The 17,574-nt window shown below is 41.6% G+C and overlaps 2 protein-coding genes across 9 annotated transcripts in view; one reads left to right on the top strand and one right to left on the bottom strand.

Moving 5' to 3' along the window:
- Positions 1-11,248, bottom strand: part of BEND6 (BEN domain containing 6) — a 28,230-nt gene extending 16,982 nt beyond the window's left edge. The window contains exons 1-4 of one of the 6 annotated variants that reach the window (XM_074895789.1): positions 11,091-11,248; positions 8,683-8,834; positions 7,531-7,684; positions 4,371-4,680 (exon numbers count right to left, since the gene is read on the bottom strand). The gene's annotated coding sequence lies outside the window, so the exon portion shown is untranslated. Of the gene's footprint in view, positions 1-4,370; positions 4,681-7,530; positions 7,735-8,682; positions 8,835-11,090 lie in introns of all 6 variants that reach the window. The other 5 variants (XM_074895786.1, XM_074895785.1, XM_074895790.1 and 2 more) reach the window with 5 other exon arrangements.
- A 121-nt stretch (positions 11,249-11,369) lies between these two features.
- Positions 11,370-17,574, top strand: part of DST (dystonin) — a 310,970-nt gene continuing 304,765 nt past the window's right edge. Inside the window, exons 1-2 of one of the 3 annotated variants that reach the window (XM_074895774.1) lie at positions 11,370-11,921; positions 12,354-12,388. In XM_074895774.1, coding sequence (XP_074751875.1) covers positions 11,741-11,921; positions 12,354-12,388 — 216 coding nt within the window. In that variant the 5' untranslated portion in view covers positions 11,370-11,740. Of the gene's footprint in view, positions 11,922-12,353; positions 12,416-17,574 lie in introns of all 3 variants that reach the window. The other 2 variants (XM_074895777.1, XM_074895776.1) reach the window with 2 other exon arrangements.

Genomic DNA, 17,574 nt, shown 5'->3' with positions numbered 1-17,574 from the left:
TGAAGAAAGAAGACTATTTGCAAGAAATCACATTAATTTTCTTTAAAGAGAGTTAGAAAGACCAGGAAACATCCATCCCATGTAAATTCTGGAAAGGAAGTGGCCTGAATATCTATGCCTAGTATGAATCACTCGAGGCCTCATTCTGCCACCAGTCCATGCTGAGTGGATCCTTGTACCACAGACAAGGATCATTCAAATGAATGTTTATTCGTGATATATATTCTATATGTTTATTTTGACAAAGCAGAACCCAAAGAAAAAAGTTTCAGCACTGACCTCACTAGGGATAGGTGAGGTCCAAAACGAAACAGCATGTTTGTCTGAACAGCAATATACCAGATTTAAAACAGCTGGTGCATGCAACCACATTGAGCATCAGTATTCTTCTTTCTCAAAATGCTTGAGTATGTGCCCCAGTCACCTTAACATTTTTCATCTGGCAGGAAGATGTTAACTTCTACCTCTAATCAACACAGCACAGCAATCCCCATCACGCAGTTCTGTGAATCTCAGATGAAGTACTTTGAGCTTTCCACTCCTTGGCCTTTGGCAGTTGCGAGCTCCTTCATTACCCCCCTAAAAGCCCACATAAGAGCAACAGAATTGCAGCAAAATTGGAGCTGCCAGTGTGCTAAGACTAATAGCTGACTGACTTCTATATTTTTTTTGTGTTCCTGTAGTCCTCTAATAGTTTGTACATTGTCTCTCATTTTGTATTAAGACAAATATTCTATGACCCATGAGATGTTCTTGTGGTCTCCACTTGTGCAAGGTTAGCAAACCAGCCCGGGATTTCCAGGGACACACTGAGGACACAGGCTGTCCACAGCATGGAGGATAAGAGATGATTCCCCACATCACTGGGGCTATTCATGTACACACTGTGCTAACCCTGTGCACATCAGTAGCAAGTCCAACAGCTTGTGGAAGGTATCAGGCTCGTGTATGTGTTTTACAGCTTAATGAAGTCAACAGATATGTGGACTTCTGAATGCTTGGAGCCCATGACAGCAGCCTGGTGCCACTGTTATCCACTGAGAAGGCCATGGCCAGCAAAATCCCTCGCACAGTCTTTACAACAGACAATCACCTGGATCCACAAAAATCCATCCTGCCACTCAAAGCTAGGGACAATTTTTACCATGGTCACAGTGGGACTCAGAGCTCAGCAATTTGTCTACATTATCTATAAAGCTCTTTTGAGCTGCCAAGATTCTTGCCAGTGGTGGGAGGGTGTACTAGTAAACAGCTAAACTGATTTCACCAAAAGTCTTAACAGCTGCCAAGTTAAAATACAAACTACATAGAATGCTGAGAGAAGTAAGGAATGGATTTTACAAATAGTCATAGAGGAGGGATGGGGTTGATCCACTCCTTTAGCTCCCAGCAGGAGTCCAAAATCCTTCTGGCAGCTTTCTGAGGCTTGTGCTCAGTCCTGTTGCTCCAGTTGCTTTTGAAGGGGTCAAGGCAGGAAAGCAGTTGTTGGGCAGCAACAGCAACTGGCCAGGTCCCCTCTCCTCTGCTGCAATTCTGCTGGGGCATCAGCTCAACTGCTTACATTACAGATAAAATGACGAAATTAATACATTGCCAAATAAAAGGAACACAGTGCAACGGTTGATTGTTAGTATTTTTGTTTTGGAGCTATGGCTTCAGGTCCTGCAGTAGACATTAATCAAACTATGTCTTTTCACAGAATTTATTGTGACAATCCATGGGCCCTGGGGATAATACCTAACTGTCTGTTGGCATCATCTCTAGCCAGTGATTAAAGGGAATGGAAATGTAGAACAAAATGTCTCTAATGAAGAAAAGGAACAGTAAAATACTTCACTTGCTGGAAGAGAAGTCCTGCAGTGTTTTTTCTCACCCTGTTTTCCCACTGGAGTCAATGTGAACCTTGTCCGAGTCAGGACTGCTGCAGATGCCTCCCTCTAAAATATTTTATTTGCCAAAACAGATGAAAGGCAAAATATATTGTACCATCAGGGGGAAAAAAAAATCTTGAGGAGTGGGATTAATCTTACCAAACTTTTACTGCCTTAAAAGTGAGAGGTTGTCTAGCCACGCCTGGCTCAGTCACTGCAGAAAGAGAGGTGATTCATCTTACCCTAAGACACGTATCTAAAAGACAGCAGATAGATGACTTACTGTCTGCAAGAGCCTACTTCTTTCCACTGACTTTTCAGTGACGATACAGGGGTAGTAGATACATCTCCTTAAAGAAGCTAGCTTGGCCCAATTCATCCTATATTAGCTTTTTCTATTTTTGAATAGTAGGATAGATTCCAGCAGACCTGCTATAAGGAGCCAAAAGGACGGAGTCTGTTGAAGTGTATTTGGTTCTCTGTTTTAAAGCTTTCTAACACAGTGCTGCAAGTCATCAGGTAAGATTTCTGACACTGAGTGCTTTGTTGAGTGGTTTAATTGGAAGATATATAATCGTTCACAGACATTACCCTGTGTGCAGCTACTAACCACAAAGACAGAATTATATAACCTTTGAAAGCCACTTATGTTTTGCAAGTTATTTAATTCTGCTGTATTCTCCATCTGAAAACACTAGCTAGTTCTTTGAGAAGTACTGAAATGCAAATTTATTATTTTCACTATTCTAAGAAACAAATCTGTCTTTTTTCTGAAAGCAGGTAATTTGTAGAAGGGGTAAAAAAAAAAGGAAGCCATTTAATTTTAAAGCTCTGCAGAGGAAACATTAATTGGACTCTTAATTTTTACAAACACGTTAACACCTCACATTTTGCACAGATGCTACAAATTTGCACACAGAATACTGTTACTAAGCAACCCAAAAAGCCAGCACAAAAAATCCCCCAACAAAACCACAAAAGTAATTTAAAGACGTATTTCACCCTTTGACTGACATAGTCTGTTCCATTCAGCTGGAGAGTTGGCAGATGGCATGCTGAGATCATTATTTCTCTTTCCTTTCAGTAAACGCAGTGTAAAGTATTACAAATTTACAACATGAGATTGTAGGCCCACTCAATTCTGCCAGCTTAAAACAGAGCTTTGCCACTGATTTCAGCAGAACAAGAAACAGTACCACAACTGTGCAACACGGATCCATAATAAAGTACTAACATTTTATATTATCTACCCTCTAAATTCAGCCTTTGATAATCCTAGTTTTCCTTAGGAAAAAAGAAAAAACAACCTTTACTGGGCTAGAAATTCATCTACCTCACTCAAAACTATTTGTTTGCAATTCAGCATGATGAGTGGTAGTCACAGATTTGGTTTGTGTTACTTAGACTGTTGAATTTTACACCAAACTTGTCAGGACATTAAATACAATGTTGGCGTAAAACTCTTGGGCTGCACTGAAGTCTCAAAATTCCCAGTTCTCTGTAGCAAGTGTATGATGCAAAATGTTACATATTCTGTTGTGGGTTCTAATCTTATTCCCCCGAAACCCGTGTAAGATTTACTAATGATTTCAGAGGAATTAGGTACTGTTGGAAGAATGCAGAAGTGTTGTTAGTGCTTGAAAGATGTAAAGTGTGATATCTTAGACATTTTGTGGGAAAATATGACTTAAAAGCACAAATCTGCTGCTCTCAGCTGAGAAATAGTACAGATTTTCCAGAATCATCAGTATCATTGTGTTCCAAATTCAGCTGGAAATCTGGGGGAGCATCTATCACTATTACTGCAGCCTTCAAGACTATAACTGCACAGAAATGATCCCACTGTCTTCCATAGGAAGGATAAAACTACATGATTTTTATGACTGATATCCAATGGCTCACTTCCTGACCAAAGATCGCTATCCTGGTGTGACTAGATATGAAATAATCTGAGATACTTTTCTAAGAAGTGATGCTATTCATGGTAAAGCGACATCATCCGGCCTTATTTACGCAGATTGTCTCGTTGACTTCAAAGCCTCAGCAGCAGTTACAATCCACAGAATTATATGCAGAATTTGGCCCATACCTTGTCCCGCACATTAAAATCTAGTTGAGTGGCCCAAGGGATTCATGAAGCCATTACTATTTTTCACAGTAGTGCTCTCCATGATGTGAGTTTTAGCAACCTAGAAGTTCTATAATATAACATTAATACCCAAATACGCTAAAGCCCTTTGTAGGACTGTGGCTTAAAAAGCTCTGATTTTTGCATCAAACCATTAATTTTATTTGTAATACTGAGTGATAGGAAAGTATGAATAATGATTTTATTAGGCAGGTATATTTAGTATGTCTAGAAGTACTAAACATTTGTTCTAACAATTTATTCAGCTAACAGTGAAACATGGCATTCATTTTAATAAATTTCAAGATAGCAATCTAGCATCATTGTTGGGATTTCAGTACCAGGATTCAATTCTAGATTAAGATGCTTACATTTAGCTGTCAGTGGTGCACCAGGCATCTAAGTTATCATTGTAATCACTGGAGATAAAGGGATCAATTTGGCTTCCTAAATCTAGGTGTCTAGCATCAGTGTCCTCTTGTATTCTGCTTGGTCTTCAGCTGCTACTCCAGAAGTGCGAATGTCCCACAGGTCTTTTATCACAACTGTGGTCCCTTTGGAGATGTCTCAGCCTTAAGCAACTCCAACAGTCATAAAATTCAAGCCCCTGTTGAACACAATTAAAGCTCTCTGGAGAGCAATTCAGCTTATTTCAAATGATGCAGGGCTCAATTCAGTTGCCTGAAAAGAAATGCACAGTGCAGTCTTAGATACCATAAATTATTATGCCTGGCCTCTAACTGCCTCTTCTGATGGGCATATATCTCACAGAGGGCCTAAACCCTCTTCCAGGCTTATGAGGGTGGTTACTAACTCCAGGCACCTCAAATGGCACTAAACACATACTTTTAGGGAAGCATATTGTTCTCTGGATCCCAGTGATTGAACTGAATTGAAATAGGAGCTTAGATACCTCACATGCCTACAAATCATATGTATTTAATTATCTGTATTTTAATCCCACACTCAGTGAAAGACTCCCATAAAGATATCAAGATGCAAAACAACAAGGCACAAGTAGTTATCTTAATTCTACATCGCCGATTAGTATCTTTATTAAATAGCTATTTCACAGCTAACAGATGGAAAACTAATACCCACTTTGATTTGCTTGTTTGCAAATGCCACACTCAACAAAATGTATTAATATACAGACCAAAGAAAATCAGTTTATTGAACTGGATGAGACACCTAAGCTACAGGAATTTGAATAGTCTTCCGAAAGCTCTTTCCATACAGATTAATATATCCAAACCCTTAGAAGCAGTAGGTAGTCTAGGAGGAGAAACAAGGTCAGCATGACTCTGCAGAGTCCAACACTTGGCCGCACTCATTCCGACCTGGCTCGGGTAATTCAACACAACAGATCTTAACAGCTCCTAAATTATAAAGACCAGTGACATATTTGTTGATTTTGTCTAAAGGTGTTTACGGAAAGGCAACATGAGTAGGAAAAGTCTGACCACGTACAAATCTGTGCTGAGGTGCAAAAACTGTGCACTTGCTCTCTGTAACAGCCCAAGCAGTCAAATACCCTTTTCGTAAAAGGCTGAAAAAATATCAGACATACTTTCCATATGCAACTAAGGTACTCTCAAATTGGAGTTGTTCAAAGAAACCCACTGATAACCTGATGTGAGCGTTTATAAGAAGATGAATCTTACTCTTTTTGTAAGATGGCATAAACTATCTTACTTCTTTCAATAAGCTGTGCTGCCCCAAAGCATTTACTGCCAGTGACATTCTCCCTTCAACTCTAAGAGCACAGAAGTGAAATAGCAACTAGGAAATTCCAGGCTTGAGCTCTGGTTAGTATTTAATAAGCTAGTGGCATCTTAACTATCTCTACTCATATGTCTTTATTAGCTGTCACAAGTGAGTGATGATAGATTAGAAGTCATGCCTTTGGTTAATACTCAAAGTGCCTGTTCTTCAACTCCAAAGCTCTTCCTCAATTGCTTTGTTTTTTGCAGCATGTTGATAGGAGGGAATGAACTTGATTATCTCCAGTTAAAAAAAAAAAATATTCTGCATTACTGTTAAAGGTCATGAGCTAGAAGAAGAGCATATATGTTGTCCTCTTACTCCAGGGAATATTACTGCAACTAAGATAAATTCTTTGTGGACTTGAGAGAATTGACAGAAAGGCATCTTCCTTGCAAGGATAACAAGCTCAAAACTTATTAGAGCATTTTTTCCTCTCTTGTAAAATTAAATGCCTTTTTAGTGTATGTAGTTCTACCTAACTTTATAAATTAATATGAGCTAAGTGACGTGTTATATATCAGTCTGAAACAATCCTGAAACAACTTCCAGTTATACACATAAAATCCTAATGGAGTGCAATTCCCTCTGGAATGCAAAGCCACATTCAGATTGACAACTGCTACATTAAACACTGCCAAAAGTGAATACAAAGCAAATTTTAACCAAGGACAAAGGGGCATACCACTGCTGTAATAAAAAAAAAAAAAAAAAAAAAAAAAAAAGGCGCAAGAGGAGCTATAGCAGTATATTTCCATCTAGGCTCAAGATCAGCCTCTCTGCCTGCAAAGTCAATTTATGCCCACAGAATTCCTGCCAGCATTTTTCCAGCAACACTGTAAGCTGTGAGTGTACAACTGCAGGGCTCATACTCCATTCAATTTACATTCAGTCTAATAAACAGGGGGAATCAAAACATACATGTTGTGTGACTTGATGAACCCGCAAAACAGGGACAATTACCTCTACGTATATAAAATGGTCAAGCAGGAATTTTGTTTTACATGGTCACTGAAAACCCCTGAAGACAGTAAAATGTTCCAGTCATGGAAGAGTCTAGTCTGTAGCACTGGAATCACAGAGTTTGGTCTTGAGTAAATCATTCAACCTTTACAATTTAGCTTCTCTTTTCAAAGGATCTGAAATAATAATACATATCTACATAATTTCAAGGATATTGTGAGAATTAACTAATGCTAATGTGCCTTCCAAACATACAAAGCACTGTATGGAGAGAACAATTTAACAAGTTTTGCAGAATGAAGATTTGCAATAACCTTGCTGAATTTAGAACGTATCATTTCACATAACAGTTTTTTGAAATGCGATGCCTATATCCAGCTGGAAATTGTTATTCTTTCAGCTGAAAAATGTATTTTATAAGGTTTAATAATTTACCAGAAACTCCCACAACCTTTTCTCATATATCATGCTTAAACTGCTAGGAAGCACACTGAGGCCATGTAACCCGTGAAGTAGAATATTGAGAGGGAAGGTCAATTATTTCATTGAATGAAGTTGATAATACTCAGATACTGTGATGTTTTCTGTATTTACTTTGCTTGCTTCTTTGGATTTTACTGTATGTACTTTGGTTCCTGTTTGATTAGGAAAAAACCCAAATATTTTGTTAAGAAGTATTAGATGATTACAGAACCCTTCTAACTAGTTGTCATTTAAGCAGAACATTTTACTTAATTATAATTAATTAGTAGAAACACAATCCTTAAAGCATACCTACATTCCAGTGAAAGGAAATGATCTTACCCTCTCACTTACTCAGCAACTCTTCTGAAATGGTATCATATATCATCTCCTATTCTTATGTCCACATCACCAGATCTAGCATGTGACCTTCTTCTTTCAGCCCACTGATACAAGGAGTCTTATAATTGCAAGATGAGGTCCACAAGGCCTGAATCTGTAGAAGCAGAGGGATGCCTTCGCAGAGTTGTAGAGTGCCCTTGTATCCTACAGCTCGGATTGGGGGAAATCAGCAGATCTCTGCAGACATGGTTTCTTCACTCAAAATACCAACCTTTTTTTTTTTTTTTTCCCCTCCTTTCAGCCTAACCCACACTACTTAGCTAGGATTTTACTTTCTTTTCAAAAGTGTTTCTGAATCTCACATACATTATCAAGGAATATGCACTAGTCCATAGACAGTACTGCAATTCTGCATGCACGCCAAGGGTAAGGGAAGAAAATATCTTTGCCTTCAGCCTTGCTGAGCAAGACTGCTAAGTCAGAACAGCTTATCATGAGAGACTGGCTGAAAGAGTATTTTAGGTCAACACTGCCTTGTCTCCCTGCAGGAGGGCTGCTGCTGCTACAACACATTCCCTGCTCAACTCTTCCATTAAACTGCAGAAGTTTGACATAATTTCCATGCTGTTCCGCACCCTCACGAAGCTTGAGAAAGTAGGTAAACAGCTGCATTCAAGAGCGACAGCAACCAGAGAAACATCCTCCTGTCCTGTCCTTTTCCACTGCAAACTTTTGCTGGTCACCCCTTTCTGTGGAGTCTCTGAAACAGAACCTTCATTTTTCATCCCTCTCCCCAAGTACTTATCACCCCCTCCTCCCTCAGCACTGCTCAAGTAAAAGGCTGCTTCCAAGCCTCTTGCCAAAAACTTCTGCTATGCCCCTGACTGTCACTGCTCCTGTTTCCCTGTGATCCTTGTCAAAACAAGCATCTGCAGAACACTACCTCCCACCTTCCCACGTCTCTGCAAAAGTGCAGCCACATCATGTGTACTCTGAAACGGCAGCAAACCTTATTTCAGGGTTGACGGCTGCCTTCTTAGATTATAAAACACTTTGGGACTTAATTCAGCCTCTCAACAACTTATATCTCTCTTCTGACCTCCCTTGTTATTCCCACACACTCTTGTCACAAGTAGTCTCAAGACTCATTACCTTCTTTTACTTCCTCTTCTCTGAAATAGCTTCACCTCCGGAATTCTCCTTCTGAGGTCAAATGCTGAGAAGTTTTGTTTTAACCTTCTCTCTTCATTCCTTTTCTCTGTTTATCATCCTTAAGATTTATGAAAAGTTCCCTGAAAAACATTCTGTAAAGAAGCTTAGATTAAAAATACTATACATATAAAACTTCTTTTAATTTCTCTTTTATTACTGTTTGTGGGGGAAAAGAAAACTCTACCCACATATTTTTAATGTGAAATAGGCAAACTATAACTTCAGCAACTTAAAGTTTATTTGCCATGGAAGTATTTTAACCACACTACCAAACCCTGCAGTATTTAACAAGCACAGAGCAGTAACAAATATAAAGAGAGCCATAGCAGCAGTTTGGTATACATGCGAGACAGTTGACACAGAAGCCTGGAGCGGTAGCTCTCTGAAAAATCACACATCAGCATTTCTTGTACTAAACTGTACTCTCTTCTGCATTTGAAAAAAAAAAAAAAACCAAACAAAAAAAGCAGTTGTCATGGAATTTATTATATCCTTTTGGCAAAATATTATCCTCAAGACACCAATGAGCTCTAAGTCTTAGAAGGGGAAAGCTATAAACCTTAAACTAACAAGCTAACATTAGAGATTTGCCTGTGAAATGTTTTCTATGCACCGTTACCAGAGAACAATGTGAAAATAACTATTTCTTCCCAGTTCTCTTCAATTTAGCATGCAGTCACCGCTGTGCTATATTTCCTCTACCATCCCATTCTGAAACAATAAATCAGTGCAGAGTGAAAGGTGTCAAAAAGTTTCCTGCTCCACCAACACACTGCAGTGACGCTCTGCAGCAGGGCAGCGTGTTGCCGGGGGGATCACGCTGATTTGCTTCATGTTACAGTGAGGCAACACGAACTGTTTGAATAATCTCCAGGTAATCTGCATTAAAACCATTTTACTGCAGTGTACTGCGGTATTAGGAAAGATTTCAATATTGTACCACGTGATGCAACACACACAACCTTGTAGCATTTGTCAGTTCCTAGGCAGTGAGGGAAAGAAAGCTTTAAATGAAAGGCTGCAGCAGAGCAACTTCCCATTTTACAAAGTAAGACGACAGACTATTTTGGCTCACTATGTGGACATATAGTTATGAAATGACACAAAACTCACAGAGTAAAATCTTATAGACTTAAAAGCCAACATACTTTTTTTTTTCCTTTCTTTCTTTCTTTACTTAGCTCCACAACCTGGTATCAAAAAAATCTTTCAGTGAAAGTGGATTTCCCTAACGTTAAGGGTACAGTAAAGTGTTACCAAGTTATAAGATCAATGACAAATGAATTCTAGTATTCTAGAGATCCTTTGTCCTGTTCTTATTTATCTTATCACAGATAGGTTTTCCTCTCTGTCCTTCCAGCTTGAATGTTTTGTAGTTTAATTTAAAATTGCACACATGCTTTTCTGTATAGCTTTATGGCAGTCATACAAGGCAGTAACATTTCAGTGTAATTCCAGTGTTTACAGAGAGATTTCAATTATTTCTATAAAGTTTCAGAAACGTTCCTCGGATTTATGTGTTCACATCAAAGATGCATGAAAAGAGTATGAATCTTGTCTCGAATTAGCCCAACTTTTTCCCCAGTAACACAGGCAAATCCAATATTGCCAAACAGTACCTGGATGTTTTCAGCGCGTGATTTTTTGTGTGTTTAGTAGTCTGAGGAGCTTAGAACCGCATTCTCAGAGGCCTCTGAGTGTTTGAAAGCACGGAGTATCATCAAAGTAACAACTACAGGGGCAGCAACAGCCACAGAGATGAACTCCTACCTACTACCTGCATTAGCAACCTGCACATGCCGGGGTTTTTCTGCTCTGTGCGACGCGTCCGCTCCGGCGCGGCATCTGCGGCAGCACGTTGCAGTTTACTGCAGTGAGAGGGTCTGCACACCGGGTACCGCTCTGTACCGGCTCTCGCTGCAGCGAGCCCCTGCACCGGCCAGCTTCGCCGCGGCTTTCACGGGGAAACGTCTTGGCGAGCGTGCGGGTCACACATCGCCCGGCACACGCTCGGCGCCTCAGTGCACGGCCCGGGCGGGAGCTGGTGCTGTATCCCGGTCCCTCCCGCAGCCAGCTGCCGCCTAAATCCCACCATCAGAAACACGCGGCAGCGCCACACGAGGACCCCGCTCACCTTGCCAGGGATCTCTCACTGACATTTCCCAACCCCTTCCCCCTGCGACAGCTTTGCCACGAAACCGGCCGCGGTGGGTGCCCCGTGTGTCCGCCTGCCCGGGAAACGGCTGCGGACCCGCCGCCGCCACCCCGCGCCCCACCGGCCGCTGCCCTCGGCGACAGCGGGAGGGGAAAGCCCCTCTCCCCCGGGGGTCCCCGGTGCCCCCCGGTACCTCGCAGAAGCCATTTTCCGCCTCCCTCTGCAGCAGCTCCAGCGCGTGATGTCACCGGCCGCCCCGGCCAAGTCCCCGCGGCGGCGGCAGCGAGCTGCGCCGTGCTCCTTCCTTCCTCCCTCCCTCCCTTCCTCCCAGCGGCGACACCCTCCTCCTCCTCCTCCTTTTCTTTTTTTTTTTTTTTCCCCCTTCTTCTTCTCCTCCTCCTACTCCTCCTCCTCTCCCTGCTGCTGGTCCTCCTGCCGCCGCCCCGCCCCGCCGTGCCCGCGCCGGCTGCCATGCGGCTCCCAGCCGCTCTCCGCCCCGCCCCGCCCCGCCGGTGCCCGCGGGCGCTCAGCCCGCCGCGCTCCCCGTTCCCCGCTGCTGCGCGGGCGCGGAGGGGGAAGCCCCGCCACAACCGCCGCCGCGGCTGCTGCTGAGTCACGGCCTGAATTCCATCCCGCTCCTCCTCCCTTCTTCTTCTTCTCCGCCTCCTGCTCCCCCCCGCGCCGCCGCCGCCGCCTCCCACCCGGCTGCCGGCTCCAGCAGCGCGGTGCCGGCGGCGATGCCCGCCCCGCTGCCGGGGGGAGAGGCTGCCCGGCGTTGCCCGGCCCCCCCTCGCCGCTCGCCGCAGACCCGCGCACGCACTGGGGCGGCCGGGCGCTTGAGCCATGATTGCCGCGGCTTTCCTGGTCCTGCTGAGACCCTACAGCATCCAGTGCGCCCTCTTCTTGCTCCTGCTGCTGCTGGGGACCATCGCTACGATTTTATTCTTCTGCTGCTGGCACCGCAGGCTCCAGAAAGGGAGGCATCCCATCAAATCCGTCTTTTCAGGTCGCTCAAGGAGCCGAGGTAAGAGACGCTGCTGGTCCCCGAGGGCGGAGGGGGGGTGTCCCCGGCCCATCCCGCCGTTTCTGCCGGCGGAGGGCCGCTCTGCCTCCGTGCAGCCGGGCAAAGGCTTTAAAGAAAATTCAAGCCGAGCCCAGGACTGCGGCAGCCTTGTCTCCACCCATCCCTTAGCGAAACCTCGGCTAGCGGGAGGGAAGTGAGGGGCTGGGAAGCCCCCAGCCTTCCCCGGCCTCTCAAGTGCAGCAGAAGTTTATGCTTAACTTCTTCCCGATGAATTAAATATAAATGGCGGGCGGAGCTGCCTGCTGCGCCGGGAGAGCCAGACCCCGTCCAGGAATATGCGCCAAAGGGCGAGGAATTCGATCAAACCGTTAGTCGGGGCGAAATCTGAGGTGGATCTGGTGGAGCCTGTGTGTCTCTCTGCTTCCCTTCCAGATGCTGTTATGAGAACCCATCACTTTCGCTCTGAGGTAATTTATTTAGCACGCAATTTCAAGGTCAGAAGTTGTTCTCTTTACCTGAGTACATATTGTTGTGGTCTTTTGTTAATGAAATCACGTAGCAAACTTTTCATTTTGCATGAAAAACATAATATCCTCTTTCATTTCTTGTTTGTTTTTCCCCACACAAAACGTGAGCTCTTCATTTGTGTTACCCTAACCGGCCTCCTGATTTGTGTCATTTCCAAAGCAGTTGGTTACTTAAAGAAAAGCTGTTATGGGCCAGACCTCCCTCTCCCCAAAAACGAACCGCAAGCCCAGTTACTGGCCGCACTGTAAATAGGTGCAGAGCTGGTAGGTTGCGCGGCTGCGGAGCGTCCGCTCCTTGCTTTGCCGCCAGCCCTCACCTGCGCCTTTGCTCCTTGTCGGGAAGTTGCCCGCTTGCCTTGGACGCTGCCGCCGGAGATCCCAGAAGGATCCAGACTACAAACCTGCTGGGCAGGCGCCTCATTTCGTGCCTCTGTATTCACAGGTCAGGGAAATCAAAACTCTAACATGCCAGTGCTAAAAGTATAGCACAAAACCCAGGCACTTCCTAGGGATTCTGAATGAGGAGGGTAATGGCTGGGAAAATATGGAAAATAATATTCTTTTAGTATCTACTTTGTTTCCATGCTGCCCTGTAGAGCTCCTGCCTACATATTTCTCTTGCCTGGTTTCCTGCTATTGATTTAAGGCATATTTTTATGCCCTTGCCTGTTATTCTGGAAGCCTTGAGACACAGTTTTGCACCAAAATGATCTTTTGTTTCAAACTATTTGCATTTTTCCTTACCCGGCTGTGGGTGAGAAAATTACCCAGTTATGACTAATGTTTTCAAAAGTGTGCATGGGATACATTTTTGCAATATGGTTCATATTGGCAACGTTTTAAACTCCTATTTTGTGATTTGTACACGCTATCACAAAAAGAAAGTGACATAGGGAGTATCCTGTCTTTGAACTATGAAAAGTCTGGTTTTGCTGTGGCCTGAACAGTGCTGCAGTAAAATTAACAAACAAACGTGTCCCTCTGGACATCAGAAGGTTTTATTCATTGTTTAGTTTCTTCAGTATGAATTACTTGGTTTCCATGTAAAATTCTCTCACTCTTGAGCCTAGATAGAGATGAAGTTTAATGTGTTATGCTCTTTTGAAATATGTATCATCCTGTATGGTGACTCTTAAAAGGGAAGTTTGCAAAGTAACTATTTTTATTACCTCAGCATGTAGTTATTTGCATATCACCCAGTTAGAAGTAGCCACATTTAAAATATTTCCTAGAAGTTTTCATTTACTGAAGCATGTTAAGACTAAACCAGTAAGAACTGTTACAATCTTTCATAATTTTCTACATTTTGTTTACACAGAGTAACACCACAGCTAATAGTCTAAACTGCCCTTCTGAGTAAGTGGTGGAGCTGTTTTCCCCTCTGTTATCTGATGATAGACTTTCAGTTCTTAAGAGAAAACGATGACTCATTTGACATCATGAAATTTTCATTTTCCATTTTTTTTAAGTAAAAACTTATTTTAATGATCTAATTGAATTGATTAATAACAAATTACAGGCATATTCCCATGAAAATAATTGGCGGGATTATCTGATACAAATTTGACATTCTCATTCTATATCAGCACAAAACATTATACACTTCCAACTCCAATAAGATGATGCTGAAAGCAAAGCATGATACATGAAAATATGGGCTTTGCATAATTCCCACCCCTCCCAATTAATATAACATCTCAACTCCAAGTTTTATAGCACAAGATCCATCTGGTAGCTTCCACTACACTTAGTTGTTTGTCAGGTTATAAATGGTGTTTCTTAATGATAATAAAAGATAATGAAAAATAGGCTGATAGTAAATGGCAGTGGGTTGGCATTCATCTCCTGAGAGCCGGGTTCAAATCTGACTTACATCACACGTGAACATGCAGGTGGTCTAGCAGCAGTGCACAGAGAATTATAATTGCCCTATCTACAGAACGGTTGGCAATTCCTGCATGATTGGCTGCCTGCCAGGAAAGCCTTATATTTGGAAAAATAGATGTGTAGCAAATTTATGTTGAGGTTCTTTGCCAGAGACACAGCTCTCATGGTGCATGCCTACATTGTCTTTGTGTATATACAGGGAGAACTATTTAATCCCTTTCCTTTAGTACTGAACATTAAAAAATAAGACACTATACTATGGGAGGGTAAATGCTAAATTTGAAAATGTATTTATGACCCTTATCAGCTCTCCTGTTCTGGATTTTATATGCCACTGGTGAACTGAATCCACAAATAGTCTGTTTTTGTGGGTCTTGATTTTGAATGTCTCTGAAAAACATGCCTCATTATTATACAGCAGAAGTCTATGCAAATATTACTTATTATAGGATGAACTTAAACACTTGACCCCCTGCCTCAAAAGGAGGTAAATTTGCATGAATCATTATGAATATAAAGTAGGTTAAATTCGGTTTTTGTTAGAGGTGCTTCATAACAGAAAAATTAATTGGCAAGAAGATGTGAGAGTTTCTTGACATAATACAGGGGTGTTTCCACTTCCCCACTAACATTTATTTACTACAATCTGAAGTTTGTCAGGCCTATTTTAAAAATAAATTTCTTATTGCAGTCCTTTAAGTTCATTATGACTATAACTGCTCTTAAGATTCCTCCATCCCACAGGTACTGTAAGTACTCCATGCAATCACATAGGAATCACACCCAGAATAGTTAATGTTTCTAATCTCAGGGAGACCTAGATATGCCATGGCTGTAAAAAGAAAACAAGGAAATTTCCAATGGAAATATTCATTGCTCACATTACAAATCAGACTTTGATGTAGCTATTTGCACTAGTCTCTCTTTATTTTGAGAATCAGTTGTAGAATGAAAAGTCTGTGCTCAACTAAAGCCACATCAAAATAACTATAACTCAGTGAAAGTTTTACCAAAATAGGGACTATGATCCATTCTTGGGTTTATTGTTATTATTAATGTTATTATTATTCCCTGTATAGTCAAAGCTGTGAATGTTGTCAATGATTCACTGACTTCATTCTTCTCATGCTCTCTGTAGAAGTTTGTTTTTTCATTAAGTGTAGGGATTTTCTCTGAGTACTTTGAGGGCTTGGGCTTAATACTTTCAATGTTTAGCATCTTACACTTTACAAAGAGGTTTGAATGTCTTCTGTATTTTACAATATGAAGGCATTGCTTAATGTGGTGGTGTTGCCACTACTTGTGGTTTAGATTTCTTTCTGAACTAGTTTTCCTTATTCTTGAGGCCTCTGGAGTCATGGGATTACCTGAGATTTTTACCTTTCAGTTAAAAAGGAGGTAAGCTTCTAGCCCTTAGCCTGGAAGGAATTAATCCAAATGGTACGATTCTTAAAATCTTTTGATTTGGGGGTAAGAACTGTTGAAAAGGAAGGTCTCATTCAGAATCTTTAAATGGTTGTTTTTTATGAGATTGTGAAGGGATAACTGTGCTAATTGCTAAACCAGTAGTTGACGGTTTTCATAGTATTGGGGGAAAAAAAATCACCAGATACATAAATCTTTTGCCTGAAATTTCTCTGAGTTTTACAGTTTTTCTTTATCTTACCTTTTAAGTTAGAAATACTGTTATCTCAGGAACTGAAGGTATCAGTGTCAGTGGGTAGTCACGTGCAATATGGCATCTTTTTGTATTTATTTAATTTTGACTCATATGTTTTGAGCAAGCTCCCTATGAATGCTTCTGCTGAGACCTACAGGTATAAAGCTACTAAGAAGCAAATCCATAGAAATTTTACAGTCCACTGTAAATTCTGACTTCACATAACCCAGGTGCATGTCTGGTGGGAGTAGATACACCAGTAAGGCAAACAGGAGTTGACACTTTATGAAAAGACTCTCTGGAAGGGCTGGCAGCATGTATTAACCACAGCTGTAGCAAAGGAATAACACTCGGGCGTTTGAGTTTTGTAGACCCCACGTTTTCTTCTTGGTATACTGAACAGTTACTACAAGGTTATACATATTCACACTATTGCTGTGACAAGACTGGTAGTGAAATAGGTCAGCCAAGACTGATGACAGATTTTAAGAGCAAATGAATTTGCTAAATCATCCATTATGGTACAATGGATGCAAAAACTATAGTACAACAATCTATGGCAAATGTATATGTTGGCTTTGACAACAATTGATGCCCAGAAAAAGCGTTCATAAATTTATCACTAAGGGTACCTTTGACATAATCATCCCCCTTCCTAAAACCACAGTTCTAGATATCTTACAAAATAATAATGAATAGTCTTTGAAGAGCTGCACCATAATTCATCTGAGCATTGCAGTTATTTATAAACTGCTCCAGAAATGTACAGCTCCAGTGAAAAAGAGAAATCAGCAGACCCTCCAAGCTGCATTTGAATCTTCTGTTTGATTGGAGGGAGTGCATTCAAGGAACAACAGAAATGTACAGGATTAGCCAGAAAAATACATTAATTCACCTATTCATAGGATGTTTCTTTGTCTTTGTGGAGGTGAATCAGCCTGAAAATATTTTACCTTTGTGTTTGACACGCTTTTCTCCCAGGATGTTTAAACTGTTTTTCCATTAGCCTTCTAAGAGTTAAGGAACAGGTTCAAGGGAAAATAAATCAGAGACAAAAATAAATTTTTTTCTTAGATGTATGAAAGCACTTATGTACAGGAATGAATGGAGAGCTATAAATACAGGTTACTTTATAAGGTCAAATCCTTCTATCCATCTTTCATACCATGTCCAATAACGTGACCCAGACAGATCATGTTGCACTGAGCTGTTACATGGCAATCTAGGTACCACTGAGATTCTGCTTACTGTAGGTCATCTGTTCATCACTGTTTGTCAGCTTTATTTACTGCAGTGCTGCCTTTAGATAGCCTAGCAAGTGTTGGTCTATGCTGAAAAACAGCCTGTTTGGCAATTGTACCACAAAATATATGGTAATTCCCCGGTTGCTGCAGCAAGATCACTTGAGTTCCTGATCTAACTACAAAAGACTTAACTTGGGTACCTTTACTCTGTACTACAGTGTAGTGTAGGAATGCCCAATGTATTTCTATAGCTCTCTGTTTGCCTGCATCCCTATTCTAGCTTCTGAAAGGCTGTGGAGCATTGAAACACTGAAGGCATCTCCTCTCAGCTCTAT

This window comes from Athene noctua, chromosome 1 (assembly GCF_965140245.1).
Source record: "Athene noctua chromosome 1, bAthNoc1.hap1.1, whole genome shotgun sequence".
Classification (NCBI taxonomy): Eukaryota; Metazoa; Chordata; class Aves; order Strigiformes; family Strigidae; genus Athene; species Athene noctua.
The sequence above is the reverse complement of the archived record's forward strand: the minus strand, read 5'-3'. Positions and strand labels throughout refer to the sequence as shown.